The 18,129-nt window shown below is 32.6% G+C and overlaps 1 protein-coding gene across 1 annotated transcript; it reads left to right on the top strand.

Moving 5' to 3' along the window:
• Positions 1-9,997: 9,997 nt before the first annotated feature.
• Positions 9,998-13,942, top strand: LOC140800681 (protein ALTERED PHOSPHATE STARVATION RESPONSE 1-like). The gene is made up of 4 exons (XM_073155453.1): positions 9,998-10,944; positions 11,804-12,024; positions 12,488-12,711; positions 12,798-13,942. The coding sequence occupies exons 1-4, from the start codon at positions 10,131-10,133 to the stop codon at positions 13,648-13,650; spliced, it is 2,112 nt and encodes a 703-aa protein (XP_073011554.1). The 5' UTR covers positions 9,998-10,130; the 3' UTR covers positions 13,651-13,942.
• Positions 13,943-18,129: the final 4,187 nt, after the last annotated feature.

Below are 18,129 nucleotides of genomic sequence, written 5' to 3'. Positions count from 1 at the left end.
TTACAGATAGGTCCTTGAAATGTATTTATATTAGAAAAAAGTTACGAATTGACTACTGTCATTTTTACGTTTTTTTTTTCACGTTCATCAGCCCTTTCTTAACTAGACATAATTTTCTGTGTTAATAAAGCTAAGCAAATGCCAGCTAAGCATATTTGCAAAAAAAAAAAAAAAAAAAAAAAAAAAAAAAACCTAAGTTGCTCATGTTTTCCTCGCTATTACAAAATTCTGAAGATATATTTTGTCAAAGAGTATTATATTTTGAAACTATTTTGTCTGAATTATTGGATTTTGTTCGTACACTATGTCAAAGAGAAAAAGAATATCTCTTTCTCGATTGATTTGAACGGAGACAAGGATGCGACCAAATCCTGATAGGATTCGTTTGGACATTAATTACGGCGTAATAACCAAATCACGGCTTTTTTTTTAAAATAAAACAACTTTTAGCGTTTTATTTCATTTTTTAAAATAAATAATTCGTTGGTTATGGAATAATAAAATTTTAAACTACACTTTACCTCCTTGGTTGCGACTAAGTTCAGGTCACCCTTTATTTTTATATCTATTACTTTATCTCATAATTATATTTAAACTAAAATAATTATATTTTTTTTATCATATTTAATTAATTTATATGTCAAATTTAAACATACTTAATAGATACAAAGTTATATAATATTAGCTAAATTTTCTAATACATTTGCTCTATTTTTATCATCTAAAATTTGATGCTAAAAAATTTATTTAATTATTTATAAATTTATCTCTAATGGGTACCTTTAAATTTAATTTATAAATCAAACAAATGAAATATATGAATGAATTTTAACTTAACCCGATGAAGTGAAGTATAATTTCACTGCAGTTTTTTTTTAATAAAAAGAGTAAACTTGGTATTAAGTTGGTAATCGGTATAAAAGTCTCCATCAGAATCGGAAACAAAAAATAAACAAGTTTAGAAAGAAATCTCCTATCACAAGTACACTCGAAGTGAAGGGCTCTATTCTTTTTTCGCAAGCCAATCTTTATCGGTCATTTTGTAGAATAACACGAGTCAGATTTTAGAGTATTCTTTCTACTATACAGATTAGAGCTTCTTTTATTAGGATGACTTCGAGAGTGATAGGGTTACCGTCAGCTTGTAGAATGAATCCGGCTTCACCCACGGCTTTTAAATATCCGTTTCATAGTTATCAATGGCCGTATATGACCAGATTCATATAAAAAAAGGCATCTCATTATTATAAATGACGTGACCGACGGATAGCGAGGACAACTATTTTCATTAATAATTCAACCCCTTTCTTCAAGAAGTCAATTATTACAGTGGGTGATACCATTGGATATATATAAACTCTTTATATATTTTTAACTTTAATTACTTAATTTTTGTACTACCTTAACTAAAATATAATTATCATTTGTTTATCATATTTAATCACACTAGAGGTTAAATTTAAAAATTCTTATTAGAACCAAATTTGTATAAAAATAGATAAGATTTTTAATGTATGTAAAATAATACTGATATTATTTGAGATGGCATATATAGTTATATTCAATATATTTATTATATTTTTAGATTCTTTTTAAGGAGTGATTAATACTTTTTGGGAAGTAGCATACAACTCTTCGTTGTACTATGCTATTCAAGTGTACTTTGCTTGTTCTCCCTCCTATAGTAAACCTTACTATGGTAAGTCTTTGTGAAATATACTCCGATGACTCCTCCTTTTTTAATAATATCGAGTTGGATTCTTCTCCTACCAGTATTGAATAATCTTCTTCATGTAAAACCTGCTCGATTTAGATTGGGAAAATCATATGGGTTTTATGAAACCATGTGCTTTGACTCGAATTCGTAATTAAGTCATCGGTGTTCTTTATAATCTCTATGCATTTCATCGCTCCATTGGAAATTCCCTTTGCCCCTTACCGTACTCCAGCTTTGTAGTTTCCACCGCCTGTCCAGAATTGAGCTATGAGATTTGACAAGGGAATGAACGAATTGATCTTATAGAATTTCCAAGAAATTCTCTGATTTCTTCTGGAAGCAAATATCACGTTCCGTGAATAACCAGGACATCGAGGAAGATACAAAGTGGCATTTCATTGTGTTCATAATAATTTAGTTTAGTTCTTGGATCTAGAATGACAAAATTAGAAGACATCTCAATTGGACAAATTGGAAGCAATTGGACAATAAAAAAATAAACTGTAGATATGTTGATCGGTATTATTAAATATTATTTTAAAGATATCTCAATTGGACAAATCGGAAGCAATTGCATATCTCCATTTGTTCCTTCCAATAAATACTCGAAAATCCACTTAATAAAATTACAAATTTTATTATTTAAAAATTTGATCGGTATTATTTTAGATATATTGAAAAAATTATTAAAACTCTTTACAGATTTGTTCCTAACTTTGGTGTTTTTAATTAATTCCCACATGTGATTAAGAAATGGATGGAATCGTAGTTAATTTTTTAATTGCAAAGAAGCACGTGCAATGCAGAAGGCCTACACGGTGACATTCCTACTTTAGTTTGGATTTAGTCAAAGCATATCTCACGCATGACGTAGAACTAGAACTCTATAAGTCCTAATAAAATGCCTATTTTCGCTTCACACCCTACCATTTTTTATATATATAAAAGAGATCTTATAAGTTTACTAAACTATTATAAATGTATCGGAGACCAAAATATATCTAAGCTCTAGCGGATATTTTCATTAGATGGTTTTTAGGGGACCAATTGGTTAAGGGATAATTATATTTACACCATCTAAACTATTATTCTTTTTTATATATCTCTTTCAATTTTTTTATATTATATAAATCTCTTAAATTATTAAAATAATTTAAAATTATAAGAGTAAATAAGTTATATAGCTGCACATACTACTTAAGCCCGCCAACTTATGAATGAAAAAGGTAATAAAACCATAATGGAATGAATATTCGAAGTATTTTTAATAATTTAGAGGGTTTATTATGTGTCAAAAAAGAATTTAAAAGATATATGTGAAAATTGGTAATAATTTATGAGTCTAAATTTAATTAACCCTATACTAAATCTATATTTTGCTCTTAAATATTTAACCCAAATAAATGCAAACATTTAAAAATAAATAAGTAAACTAAATTACCTAAAATACCCTTTTATTTGTCATTCAAATATGATTCTCCTTTTATCTTAACCTGAAAATACAAATTAATTTAACTCATTTATACAGTAATTGTTAGAAAGTAAGAAAACTAATATTATGGTATTTTTGTGTATTAAAAATAAAATACAAGACCGGATTATAAATATTCATATAGTAGATGTGAAAAATAATAAAGTCAAATAGCAAGATGTTTGCAATCAATTTTTCTAAATAAATATGTTAGAATAAGGATAGGAATAACTATTCTCCATAAAGCAATTCACAGATTGAATGCTTGGGAGTGGCTATGGGAAGGGCTTTTCCTACTATCCAGCCCAAAAGCCAGCCCATATAGAGAGCTTTTTAAAGAATTAAGTGTGATATTGTGCTATTGTTAAGCATAATTTAACTTATTAAACATTCACAATTTCTTTATACCTTCTATCATTTTATTAAAGGGGTATCTTCAGATAACACCCTATATTATTGAGAATGTTGTAACCCAACTCTCATTTTTCTCTCGTATAATATCTTATTATTATTTTGATTAACTAACATTAGTCCCTTTTTTAAAAGTTAAAATAAATCCGTTGTTGAATAACAAAATATAATTTTATTCAATATTTTGCTCATATATTGTGTATATGAATTTCGATCTATATCATTTATGTGTTAGAAAATTTTATTCAGTTCTTCGTTTCACCTAAATCTAGTGCAAGGACTCCTGTCTACCATTAAATTGTAGAGGAGTAATAGAGAGAGATGCACACATTGTTTTCTTTCTTGCTTTTATTTCTTTTTTCTTGTGTGCTTGGAAAAGAGTCCACAGTAATTATATCTTTTTCTTTCTTTAAAAAATAAAATTTCTCATTTTATGCTCTTCTTTTTATGCCGGGTCTTTTTGCTTCCTACAATTTAGTAGAAGAATGAGGGTCGAATTAAAAATAGTGAAAAGATAAGGCGTATAATGAAATAAATACTTAGTCTAGGGTCTGAAATAAGAAATTGCCCTCTTTGAAAATATTAAGAAAATTAGCAAATTAAAATAATGAATTAAGATATAAAGAGAATCATTTAAGAATATATATATATATATATATATATATATATATACACACGTGTGTATATGTATAGAGGAGAGAGAGAGAGGGTTACCTCTTCTCAGAAGAAAACTTATTAAAGAAAAATTACGCATCTCGAGGACTCTCTCCTCCCATTAGCACTAACCCTAGGATTAGAAACCCTAATTGAGAGAAGATAGAGGAGTAGAGGGAGAGGGAAAAGTATCCTTATAATTTTATGGAGGAGGGGTTTCTTTTTTCACGCGAAACCTTAGGTCCTCTTCCAGATTCCCGCCGCGGGAGCGTCAATGGCAGCCGTCGCCGTCTCGGAGTAGAAAATTCACATACATAGGGTGTTAAATGAAAACTTCACCAAACCTAAAGAAAATTGCATTCATAATCCTGTATTTTAATATTATTTGAAGGTGAAATATAAATATATACGGGGTTTTAAATTAAAAGCTTAACCAAATAAGAAAACTTTGCGTACAGGACCCCGTGCTTATTCAATATTGCTGAACCTAAAATTCACACATATAGGGTGTTAACTGAAAAGTTTACCAAAAATTAAAGAAGTTTGCATTTACAACCATGTAATCATTTAATATTCTTTGAAAAAATTTCAAATCTATTTAGGGTTTCAAACGAAAACTTCACCGAATTAGATAAAAGTGCATGTAGGACCCCATCTTTATGTGTAATATTACTGAGCCACAAATTAACTTATATATAGGGTTTAGCAAAACTGAAAAAATTTGCATTTACAACACTTATTTATTTAATATTTTTGACTATAAATTCAAATATATTTAGGGTTTTAAAAGAAAGAAAACTTCACCGAATTCAGAGAAATTTGCATTTAGGACCCCATATTTATGTATATTACTGAAGCACAAATTAACTTATATATAGGGTTTTAAATAAAATTTTTAATAAATTTACATTTACAACCCTTAATTATTTAATATATTTGAATAAAATTTCAAATATATCTAGGGTTCTATATGAAAACTTCACCGAATTCAGAGAAATTTGCATTTAGGACCCCATATTTATGTATATTACTGAAGCACAAATTAACTTATATATAGGGTTTAAATAATTTTTTTAATAAATTTACATTTACAACCCTTAATTATTTAATATATTTGAATAAAATTTCAAATATATTTAGGGCTCTAAATGAAAACTTCACCGAATTTAGAGAAATTTGCATTTAGGACCCTATTTAATGTAATATTATTGGAACACAAATTAACTTATATATATGGTTTTAAATAAAATTTTTAACAAAACTTAAACAATTTGCATTTACAACCCTGTATTATTTAATATTATATGAGTAAATTTCAAATATATTTAGGGTTCTAGATGAAAAATTCAAGAAATTAGAGAAATTTGCATTTAGGACGCCATATTTATGTAATATTATTGAACCAAAACTTAAGTTACATTTTTGTTAGAAATTTATTTACAACCCTGTATTGATATAATATTATTAGACCGGAAAATTAACATATATACAGGATGTTAAATGAAAGCATCACAAAAAAATATTAAAGAAATTTGCATTTATAACCCTGTATTTAGTTAATATTATTTGAAGAATATACAAGGTGTTAAATAGAAACTTTAACTAATTAGAAATTTTACATACTTATCTGTGCAATATTACTGAACCAAAAATTCACATATATACAGGGCGTCAAAAGAAAACTTGACCCAAATAAACAAATTTTGCATTTAAGACCCTATATTTATTTAATATTATTTGAATGAAATTCAAATATATTAGGGGTTTTAAATGAAAACTTGACCAAAAGTTAGACAAATGTGCATTTACGACCGCATATTTATGCAGTATTACTGAACCAAAATTCACTTATATATAGAGTTTTAAATATAAATTTCTACAAAACTTAATAACTTTGCATTTAACACCCTGTATTGATGAAATATTATTCGACTAGAAAATTCACACTGTTAAATGAAAAATATTACCGAAATTAAAGAAATTGGCATTTTAACCCTGTATTTATTTAATGTTATTTAGAGATAAAATATAAATACACAGGGTGTTGAATGAGATCTTCAACCAAATCAGAAAATTTTGCATACAGCACCGCATATTTGTGCAATGTTACTGTACCGAAAAATCACATATATACATGGCTTTAAATAAAAACTTCAACCAAAATTAATTAAATTTGTATTTACAACCCTATATTTATTTAATATTATTTGACTAAAAATTAAATATATTCAGTGATTCAAATGAAAACTTCACCGAAATTAGACAAATTTGCATTTAGCACCCTATTTAGGCAATATTAATATATATTCCACATATATAGGGTGTTAAATGAAAACTTTACCAAAAATTAAAGAAAGCATTTACAACCCTGTATCTATTTAATATTATTTGAAGGTAAAATACAATATATAATCGGTGTTAAATGAAAATTTAAAAAGACATTGCATTTACAACCCTATATTTATTTAATATTACTATACAAATTAAATATTCAGGGTATCAAATGAAAACTTTACCAAAATTAGAGAAATTTGCATTTAGTACCCCATATTTGTGTAATATTATTGAATTGGAGCTGTCAAAATAGTGAAGCCGATACGTACTCGGCTCGGTCCTCCGAAATATAAACGGACTCAGTCAAATAGATTTCGAAAGACTCCAAATAATTATAATATATATATATGAGTAAATACTTTCTATATTATATTATAATTTTTCTTAAATTCCAAATTTTAATTAATTGGATTGTTATATATTCTAATTTTATAAAGTTTAAAGCAAAATTTTGATGCTATCGTATCTCTTCTAAATATATGAATATTTTTATTACTTTGCATTTTAAAATTAAGTCTTATTTTAAGTTTAATTCAAGTCTAAATCAAATTTAATTAGACTCCAAATTTAAATTAAATTAATTAAAACTTAAAATTACTTATTAATTTGGTCCTTTAGACTAGAGCTTGAAATTAGTTTAAAATTAATTCGAATTAAAATAATTTTAATTCAAATTTGGTCATCTAAGCTTCAAATTATTTCAATATCCGAGCTGGGCTCGATTATACCCCCTAGTTCTATGATACATCACCTGATGGTAATGGATAAGTATGACACTGCATACATCACCTGGCCCGTACAGTCAGCATAGAGCACAGGGATCATGAAAATTATTCGATGGTTTTTCTTAACAAGTTATTGGATGATAAGAATTGCTGTAACTAAATAATATTGATCAAAATTTATACGAGAGAAATATAAGTAAAATAGTAATATATTATTTTTTAAGTTAAAAAATGTTGACTAGTAGTCTAGCAGGTTTATTATGAGTTTGTAATTGATTTGTGAGGATAATAATGATAAATTTATTTAAATAAAAGAATTAGTAAGAGAAAGATTAATAAGAAGAAGAATATTTTATAACCGATTTCTCTAAAAATAATAATATTTATTTTTGGAAAAGGAAAAAATAGTGTTAAATAAAAAAGTATATTTTTTCTCACTAAAAAATAAGATAAAAGAGATATGGTCATAAAATATTAAAATTAAGAGAATGTTTGATTGATAGCCTTTTCTAAATGTCATATTAGTAGACACAATATCTAATAAAAAAAGGTATTATTTAGTTTAATACACAAATCTAAAAAATAATATTTGAATTAAGTAATTAGACTTATATAATTTTTTTAGCATCCACTCGGATCAAAGGATACCAAAAAAAACTATCTCTAACCATCCCAATTTGACCCATATTTCTCATCTCATCTTCACTCCTCTAGTTCATTAACTATAACTCATCTTTCCTCTCATCTCTTCTATTCTCATCTAATTAAATACTTTATTATATGAAATATAACTAATTAAATATATATTATAAAATAAACAAGCTATTTGCTTGTTTTGCTTGTTTAGATACAATAGTGAGATAAACATATATTTCTAATACAATCAATGCTAGAAAAGGTTTCCCAAAGCAAGGCCTTAGCCCTCGCTCTTAATTGTTTTTGTTAAGAAAAGAAAAGGCTTCACAGAGACCAAGGGTGGTTGCTCTTCTCCAGAAGCCCCACTTACGCCTCCAACCACTCACTGCGTGCTGCGCGAGTTCCGATGCTAGGAAAAAGAGAGGAAATAAATAAGATGAAAACATTAATCAAACTAGTGGATAATGACTAATGAATGGAGCACTACTGGCACTAGAGACTAGAGAGGAGGAGGAGAAGCCCAAAGGACTCTCTCTCTCTCTCTCTCTCTCTCTCTCTCTCTCTCTCTCTCTCTCTCTCTCTCTCCAGTCTCCCCTCCCCACTTCCCAGAAAGTAACAAAACCTGGGCCTTATCAATCAACTCAGCTCAGTCCCAAAACCATTGCTGCTGCGAAACAATGCCTACTGCCTACCATCTGTCTACTAACTGTAGACTGGGTCGGATCATCATAATACAGATATAAATATTAGATCCGATAAAATTCGAATCTGACCCAAATATTAAACGGAGTTAATAGATTATTAGAGATTACAAATTTATTATAATTATAATTTTTTTTGTTGTGCTATATACGAGGTATTCACGTGATAAATGGATTACCATGTTAGGAATGTATTGATGAGACGAATTAACTCGTTTACGATTCAAATCTGTTTAAAATACAAGTTCTTATGTGCCAAATTAATTTTTACCATCACTATCATCGTTTGCCTTACTATAATAATATAATTATTATTATATTTAAGCCTCCTAATTTATTGCTTGTTTTAATGTAGTCCCGTGATATTTTAAGACGCGGATAAAAAAAAGAAAAGAATAGTTATCTTCGCATTATCGATTATTAAAATTTATGTTTTTGCCAAGGCATATTAGATGACAATGCAAGTAGGTATATCCAGAGGACAGTTATGAGATATCCGATCTCTTTTAACATAGTTTATTTTTTAAAGTAAAAACCAAATTCAATTGCACGAGAGCACTGGTTTTAGTCAATCATTCCCCAATCACATCCCAGTAAAACAAAACCAAGATCCAACTACATTTTTTTTTTGTCCGTAGACTTGACATCCAAGTAATAAGAGTGTGTGTGTATATATATATATATATATATACTCCAGTACATTCTGCCATACATGTATGAAACTTATTTATGGAGTAGTAAGTACTATTGCTCATCATAACATCCTTTGTAGTGTTACTGAGATGAGTAGAATGCTACAGGAAAATGTATAAATGTGGGGTTGGCAATTAGATCGGATTAGCGTGATTTATAAGATAAATTAATTTATGATGTGAATTTATATAAACGTTGGGTATATATTAAGTAAATTATATAAATAATAATGAGATTATTGTGTTATAACTTATAAATTAGTTGACGGGTGGATCATAAATGGGTTAATATTAAATCTAAATCCATTTTAAAGTGGTTCGAGACGGATGAAAAATTGGCACCCTTTCCGATTCGAGGGGTGGGCCCGCACTGAATCTCCACGTAAACGTAAATATAGTGAGATATCTGAAGCTGTAATCATACTCTAATCCCCTATTCTCGTTCTTTAATAAAACCCTATTAACAATATTTAGATTATAAAATTGGGTTAGTGAAGATTCCCATCAGCAGAATTTAGCACTTTACTCTCCTCCCTCCAAAGTCCAGAGTCCAGTGTCCAGTGTCCAGCCCCACAACCAACCAAAACTTCCCAAAACTACATGACAACATCCACATCCTCTCACCCTTTTCAGCTTTGACTTTGACTCCCCACCACTTCCCTCCTGAGTCCTTCCCCTCTCTCTCACTCTCTTCTCACTTCCCTCTTCCCACTCTCCTAAAAACCCACTACTCTCCTAAAACCCTCTCTAAAACCCTTCTCCTTTCTCATCACCCCAACCATCATCTCAATGGGCAACTGCGCCGCCTCCAAGCTTGCCGCCGGAGGCCTAGGCTTCGGCGGCGCTGACGACGACGACGACCCGGTCTCCCTCTGCCGCGAGAGGAAGCGTCTCCTCAAGGCGGCGGTGGACCGCCGCTTCGCCCTCGCCGAGGCGCACAGAGGCTACGTCGAGTCCCTCCGTGCCGTCGCCGCCGGAATCGATCTCTTTGTCACTCGCCACTCCTCGCCTGCACCGATCCTTATCACCCTCCCCCCTCCTTCCCCGAAGGCGGCGGCTTTACCCTTCTCCTCGCCGGGTTCGACCTCGACTCGCGATTCTAGCGGCGAAAGGGAGGATGGGGAGGCCAAAGAGGAGAGGGAGGATGAGGAGGAGAGGAAAGACGAAATGGGCTGTGGGTATTTCTTCTCCGGCGAAGCGCCTGTGCCTGCGCCTGCGCCGGAGCAGTTTGGTGGGTGGGATTTCTTTAACCCGTTCTACGGAGTTCAAACGGCGGGGGATGGGCTGGGGGTTAGCTCCGATGAGGACTTGAGAGTGGTGCGAGAGGAAGAGGGGATTCCTGAGCTGGAAGAAGCAGAGGAGGAGGTGCAGGAGAAAAAGATGGTGGCTTTGGAAGCGGAAGGGGAGGAAGTGAGGGCAAATGGCGGTTTGGAGGAGAAGGGGATTACTGTGACGGAAACTCCGGGGAGAGGAAGAGAGCTTCTAGAAGCATTGAGGATTGTGGAGGATCATTTCATCAGGGCTTATGATTCCGGGAAGGATGTGTCACGGATGCTGGAGGCAAACAGGATGCATCTCCAAACTGGGCTGGAAGAGATCAAAGGTGGGAACTTTTTTTGCTCTACCCTCTTTGTGGGTTCGCTTGATTGTAATGTCAACTTGCTTTTTTCTCCTTTTAAACCTCATTGGCATTCTTTCTACCCTTCATTTGCCTCCTTTTAGGTTGTTGTTGTGTCTTTTGTTGCCCTTTTTAGTTGGCCCTAATGTTTCCTTTCCTCACTCAAAGATAGTTTTTAAGGAATCTTGTTAGTCACACTTCTTTGGGTTTTGTCTCCCTCTTTGTTAGAAAGTTAGCTTGATCTTACCTTTTGATTCCTCCTTTTTGTGTATCTAGTTGCAAGGACAGTAAAAGGGGAGACAACAAGATTGTTCATTTTTACTGCTACATAATTCTATCAAATTGGAATTTTCTTGTTACTTCTATTTATTGGATAAGGTTTTCTTGATTAAACTGGTGCTTTTAAATAAGCTTATTTTTTCTCTGGATAAGGAGATTATACTTGAAAGTGCCATTGTCTGTATTTTCTTGGTTACTGAATTAGTCCATGCTTTTCTCTAAATACTGCTAACCAGGTTAAGAAAGGATCTGAAAGGAATACAATTTTGTTCTTCTGGAGGTTAGGGTAACATTTCTGAAAGCAGTGCTTTTGACTACTCTCTGCTGAGATAAAAGCAGCCAATGCCACTGTTACATGTGATTTGCAGTCATTTTCAGCATGTGGTCCATGCAATGAAATTTTGTTTTCATTCATGTTAAAGCCAACAGATGGTCACAAGTAAATGCAATTTAAATCTGTCTCTTGTATGGTGCCGGATTCTAGTGCATATATTCGCATAATATATTTGCTTCTGGTCTTTGGTGTACATTTGTCAAAATTGTGATGGGTTTATCTTTGGTGCAGAAAATTCGTCTAAAATAATCCATGCTATCACTTGGCATCGATCTCCTTCATCACTTTCCTCATCTTATAGGAGTCATACTGGAGCAAGCTCCAACAGTATGACATGGACAGAAAGTAAGAGTGATCTATTTGATGACTATGGTGGGATGGAAGCAGGAAGTCACTCGCAGACACTAGGAAGGTTATATGCTTGGGAGAAGAAGCTCTACGAAGAAGTTAAGGTACTTTTTCCTCCGATGTCCTAGGAATGTTCATGAAACTGATACTCTCTTGTAATCTATTTAATGCTTGATCACTCGACAGAAATTGTATTGAAGTATCAAAAGAGGTTATGATGGCTTTTTTCCATGTCATTTCATGCTTTTGATCAGATAACAAATCATCCATGTCCCTCTCTTTTTGTTTGCTTAGTACGTCCACTTCTAGATTCTGCAATATATTGTCACCACTTTTATTCCAGCTATGCCCCATCGTCAGTTTAATAAGGATTTTTAAGTTCATGGTCCCCTCGGTCTCCCAAGTTTAAGCTGGCAATTGCAGCAAGGCAACTCAAACTTGATGTGTCTCCTACTGTTGCTCATGTGCATGTTAAAGCTGATTTAAAATTTTAAATAGTTTAGTTTCTCTCTACTCAAGCATATTAACTATTAATTTCCTGCTAAAATGCTTTTAGTTCTTTTGTAGGCTGGTGATCACACATGGCAGGCTTATCAGAAGAAATGCTTGCAGCTCAGGAATCAAGATGCCAAAGGATCTGATGCGCGTTCCGTGGACAAAACTAGAACTGTAGTAAGAGATTTGTACACAAGAATCTGGGTGGCACTACGTGCAGCAGAATCGATATCAGAAAGAATACAGAAACTGAGAGATGAGGAATTGCAACCTCAGCTTATCGAGCTGCTTCAAGGGTAAGCCAATTAGTGCATGTAGGGGGGGATCATTAAATCTTTTATTTGTATTGATATTCATGGATTCAGGTTCTTTTTCTTTGCAGCCTAATGAGAACATGGAAGATAATGCTAGAGTCTCATGAAAGCCAGAAACAAATAATGTTTGAAGTAAATTCCTTTACATGCCCATCTTATGGGAAATTCTCTAATGACTCGCAGCGTCATGCAACACTTAAGCTGGAGGCTGAACTCCGCAACTGGAGGATGTGCTTTAATAGCTATGTTGCAGCTCAAAAAGCATATGTGGAAGCTCTTGATGGCTGGTTATCGAAGTTCATTCAATCTGATATGGTTTATTATTCTCGAAGTAGATCCTCACTTCCATATGAAACTGAGGCACCCCCTTTAGTTGTGATTTGTCATAAGTGGTTAATCACATTAGGGAAGTTGCCAGACAAGCCGGTATCGTGTTCCATGCGAAGCTTCGTTAGGAGTGTGAGGGTTCTATGGGTTAAGCAAGGGGAGGAGCAACAGCAGAAGAGAAAAGTGGATAGCCTTGCAAAAGATATTGACAAAAGGTCTTTTGCATTCCAAAGAACAGAGAATAAGGTTCTAGAATCCAAACTTCTGGAGCATAACGCTGAAGCAGATGTGAGGCATCGGGTTGAATATTTATCGGAGAAGAAAGAGATGCTGATCAATTACAGGAAGAAACTGGAAGCAGAGAAAGCTAAGCATCATGATTGCATGCAGGATACTCATGAGGTCACCCTCAATGGATTTAAGATAGGATTGGCTAGCATCTTTGAATCACTTACAGAATTTTCCAGGGATTCTCAAAAACTTTACGATGAACTCCTAAAGCACAATGAGAAATCGAAGGCTTCAGATAGTAACAATGACAAACCTTCACGCATAGGGGGCTCAGACTCATATGTGGCTGTTGATAGCAGATGATATATATTATTCTCCGCTGTTGAGCATGTTATATTGTTGTCTAGTGCCAAAGGTGTGTTTGCCTGGTTAGCATTTCGCCGACCCTTTAGAAGATCAGGGACAGGTTATTGTTTTATTATTGGCAGGTCTCTGGGTTGCCCCCAGTTTTGGATCCCTTTGAACCTTGTTTCTAACTTCAGTTCTTCTGTAAGTAGTAGTTAGATAGGCATTGGTTAAAGGGTCATTTTGGTGGGCAACAGTTGCTGTAAGTATTGTTTCAATACTGGATGGGAAAAGATTTGCTTTAACTTAATATGGAGAGCAATGAGCCAGGACTTACTGACTTCTAGGAAGTGCTATGACAAAGGCAAGTTAGGCTGAATTTCGAAAAAGATTTGCTTAACTTAATAAAATCTTAGACCCTCTTAGTTACTGAATAGGTGGTGAAGATCATTATTTTTTCAGAAATTTTTTATGCTTGATGTGTTGGTTAGCTCTTTAGTATTATATATAAGAGTAATTATAGTTATATACCCCTTGAATTATATCCAATATTTACGAAGGCCATGTGAACTATTTTTTGTTATAATGCCTCCTCCTAAATTTTGAAATAATTACAATGTAATTCTTTTGTTAGTCTACCTTCAGCTTAAATTAGACGCCTTAGCTTATGTGGCAGTCAAATAAGAATACCCTCATCTTTCATCCTTCTATCTTTTCCTCTCATCCTTCATCACCGACGATGCCTCTCTCGCCCTCCTCCACTCACATTTCCCACACCCAATTTTTTTTTTTTTTAGGAGAAGAAGGTTTATTTATTAACTCGCACGGTTACAAAAGAAATTCCTTTCGAGTCGGAAGCAAAAGGACCCTGTCCAGGTACAACTATAGCCTATGGTTCTACTCAGGTTAACAAACCGGTGAGCAGCCTAAGAACGCAAGAAATCGCGGTGAAGAAGGAGATCTTTCTAGTTAGGATTTTAATTTCTTCAATTAGGACTTAAACAGTCCAAGGATACGCCGGCCCAACTTCACCGCTCTCTATTCGCTGCTGCCTTCTACTCTATCTTGCTCTCGCCTTCTGCCTCCTCGACATCCCCACCTATCCATCCCACCTTTGCTCCCCCGAGCCCTCTGCCCCGCTCTCCTTTCTTGCCTCCTCATCAACTTCCGCTCTCTTCGCCTCAAGCTCGGCACTTGCTCTTGCCTCCTCTCCCTTCGTTCCTACCATGTGTACCTTCCTGACATCCTCACATACTCCCATCTTCGATCCTCGAAGCTCACTCTCCTTTCCTGCCAACCACCACCTCAAGCCTAACACCTCGACTCTTCTCCAACCTTGTTGCGCCATTATCCCACATCGACGACCTCCGCCCCCTTTGTGGCTCCACATGCGACTGAAGACATAAAACTAATGATATGGGTATAATAGTTATTAGATAAATTTCTTTCATTTAGATCCAAAATAGTATCGAAAATTGTATCTGGAACTAGTAGTTTGGGTTCTCTAAGACAACCAGATATAATTGAGGGGGGTGTACATGTAACTTAATCCTATATGTAATTTACTGTTGCTGAAGAGATTCCTTTGACCGATTGATTCCATTATAATGACTTGTTTATGTTAGTATTCCAACACTAAAAGATGCAGCTATAATGGTTAATTCCCTAATTAGTTCTTTGGGTTTATCATCCCAAAGTGCAGAGTGAAGAAGGGTTTATCTTGAGATTCTGTATGTAATAAAGTAGTCCTATTGAAGGGATAAAACTGAAATTTTTTGGGGTCCTGAGAACAGTGCCGATCTTTAATATGCAAGAAATGTTGCAATAATAAGATCGTACTAAGTACCAACCCTAATTGAATGCCCATTTCAACATGGGACAGTACCGATATTTATCATTCTACCTGCATTTTTCTTTTACCTCGGTTGGGTTGCCGAATGAGAAAAAATTAGAATTAGAATAAATTGAGAACTTATTTTGAAAAAAAAATATTCTAATTTTAATTTAGTGTTTGGTTATAAAAAAAAAAGTAAGTATTAAATAAAAATATGAAATAAGATGGACTTTACTTGTGATAATTAAAATAAGGTATAAAAATAATTAAATTGATCTTATTACTCTTCTCTTAGTTTAGTGTAAATAGATATTTGTTACTTCTTTTAAAGAGATATGATTTTATTCTTAAATTTAAAACTAAATATACATTATAATTTTATTCTAATACTATTATATTATCTTTTTTGTGGTTGTTTAATAATTATTGGTCAAAAAATTATTTAACTTAATTCATCACAATTTATAAAATATAAGTACCATGCACATTTATTCCAAAACGTAAATAACTAATCTGCCATCTTCAATACTAAAATCATATCTCTCTAAATGATCTTATTCCGCGTTTGACATAAATTTTTTCGAATAAAAAGAGTTTATTCTAGAATAGCACCATATTGTACCTGTTAGTTTATTAGCAAATAATTATCCTATAGATGAGTTAAACTAATTATAAATATATAATGACCTAACTACTCATTTAAGTGAGCCTTTTTAAGATAAGGTAAATGTAAGATGGAAACTAGATTTTAAGCTCAAATTGCCGGTATTTAAATATCAATACAATAGAGTGTGTGAATGTAATCAATCTTTTTCTGTGCTGGAATTTCATGCAGTGGAGTCTGTAATCAATCTTTTTCTATCCTTTTGAGGTTTCATAACTCACAAGCATTAAGAGATGCCTGTAAAAAGCTTCTTCTAACAACAGCAAGTTATACAGTTTTTGACCAAACTAAAACTATTTTTTATTTATTTTTATCGAAAAAGACTATATCTTAAATTTATTATCAAATAGAGTCTAATTTACTGTAGACTAATAAAAATACTAAATTAATCAGTATTTTTAAAAACGCTAATCAGTTCAACATTTTTATTGTTACGTAATTTTTTTTCCTTAACTGCTGAAAGATTTAAGTTAAAAAGATTTATATACATAAAACGCTGAACTGATTAACGTTTTTTCTTAAAAATAAAACACTGATGAGTTCAACATTTTTATTAGAGCTACAATAAATTAAATCTTATTTAGTAATAAGTTTGAAGCGTAGTCTATTTCAGTAAAAATAAATTAGAGCAGGACTAGTTTAAATTATATATGGCCATTAAACAGTGTGCCCTAAAACAAGTTTCAACACCTTGGATTCATCACAAACAAACAATTGCATGTGTAGTACTATGCACATCTACCAGTTAGATATTCAATAATTACTTTGATAGGCACCACTGCTTGTGAACAGGACAACCTTTAAAAGGGAGTACTGCCACAATGGACCATGAGAGGAAAACTATCACCAGAATTCCGGGTTATAAATGCCACATTGTAGTAAAAGAAATGAGGAATAAAAGAGGTGTCATTGATGAGAGATCATTTCAAACTATATGCATACAGTGTTTCACAACACAAAAAAAAAAACCATATATTACTCTTAATACTTACGGAAAAATTAAATTTATGATCTCTATTATGAGGTGACAGGATTCAGCTATTAGGCTGGCCAATGGTGAGGACGTGATGAGAGATTATATAGGAGAGGGAAATGAAAATGAATATATAACCCAAACTCGTTAGTAAAATGGAGTTGGAGATTGCTTTGACTTTGAAAGCTAGAAATGGAGAAACAAAAAAAGAGCCAAATTTGTAAAAAAATTATCCAATTAAGTTTATTTTGGTTCAAACCCGTTGCCTTATTTAAAAAAAATCTATCAAAATAAGCATACATTTTGTTTTTATTATTATTTACACTCTATCGTGTGGACATATATTATTCGACCCTAGTATTTAGCTTAAAATGCTTCAGAAATGCCACAGCTTAGATATAATTTTTTGAGACATAAAAAGCAAAATGCAAGAGTTGAATGATAAATAATTAGGATGCAAATGATAATAAAAATAAAATGTTAGATGTTTTTGATAAATTTCCCATAATTTCAATTCTTTTCACCTTAGAGCATCACAATCTAGAAAGTAATATTCAGTCTTATTTAAAATGATATTTTTAAATTTTATAAATTACCCTCATCAATTAGTGGTGTAAACAAGCCGAGCCAGCTTCGGCTCGAGCTTGGCTTGATATTAATTCTGAGCCTAGTCATTTTATTTAGGCTCGGCTGAGCTTGAGCTAAGCTCGAGCCTAAAATAGAACATATTTTCAAGATAAACTCAAGCCGAGCCGAATCAAGCTGAGCAAAACTTAAAACTCGAGCCTAAAATAGAGCATATTTTCAAGATAAACTTAAGCCGAGCCGAATCAAGCTGAGCAAAACTTAAAACTCGAGCCTAAAATAGAGCATAATCTAGAAAGTAATATTCAGTCTTATTTAAAGTGATATTTTTAAAATTTATAAATTACCCTAAAAAAATTAGTGGTGTAAACAAGCGGAGCCAGCTTTGGCTCGGGCTTGGCTTGATATTAAATTCCGAGACAATGGTCTCGGAATGTCCAT

This window comes from Typha latifolia, chromosome 14 (genome assembly GCF_019914945.1).
Source record: "Typha latifolia isolate L0001 chromosome 14, TyphaL0001v2, whole genome shotgun sequence".
Classification (NCBI taxonomy): domain Eukaryota; kingdom Viridiplantae; phylum Streptophyta; class Magnoliopsida; order Poales; family Typhaceae; genus Typha; species Typha latifolia.
The sequence above is the reverse complement of the archived record's forward strand: the minus strand, read 5'-3'. Positions and strand labels throughout refer to the sequence as shown.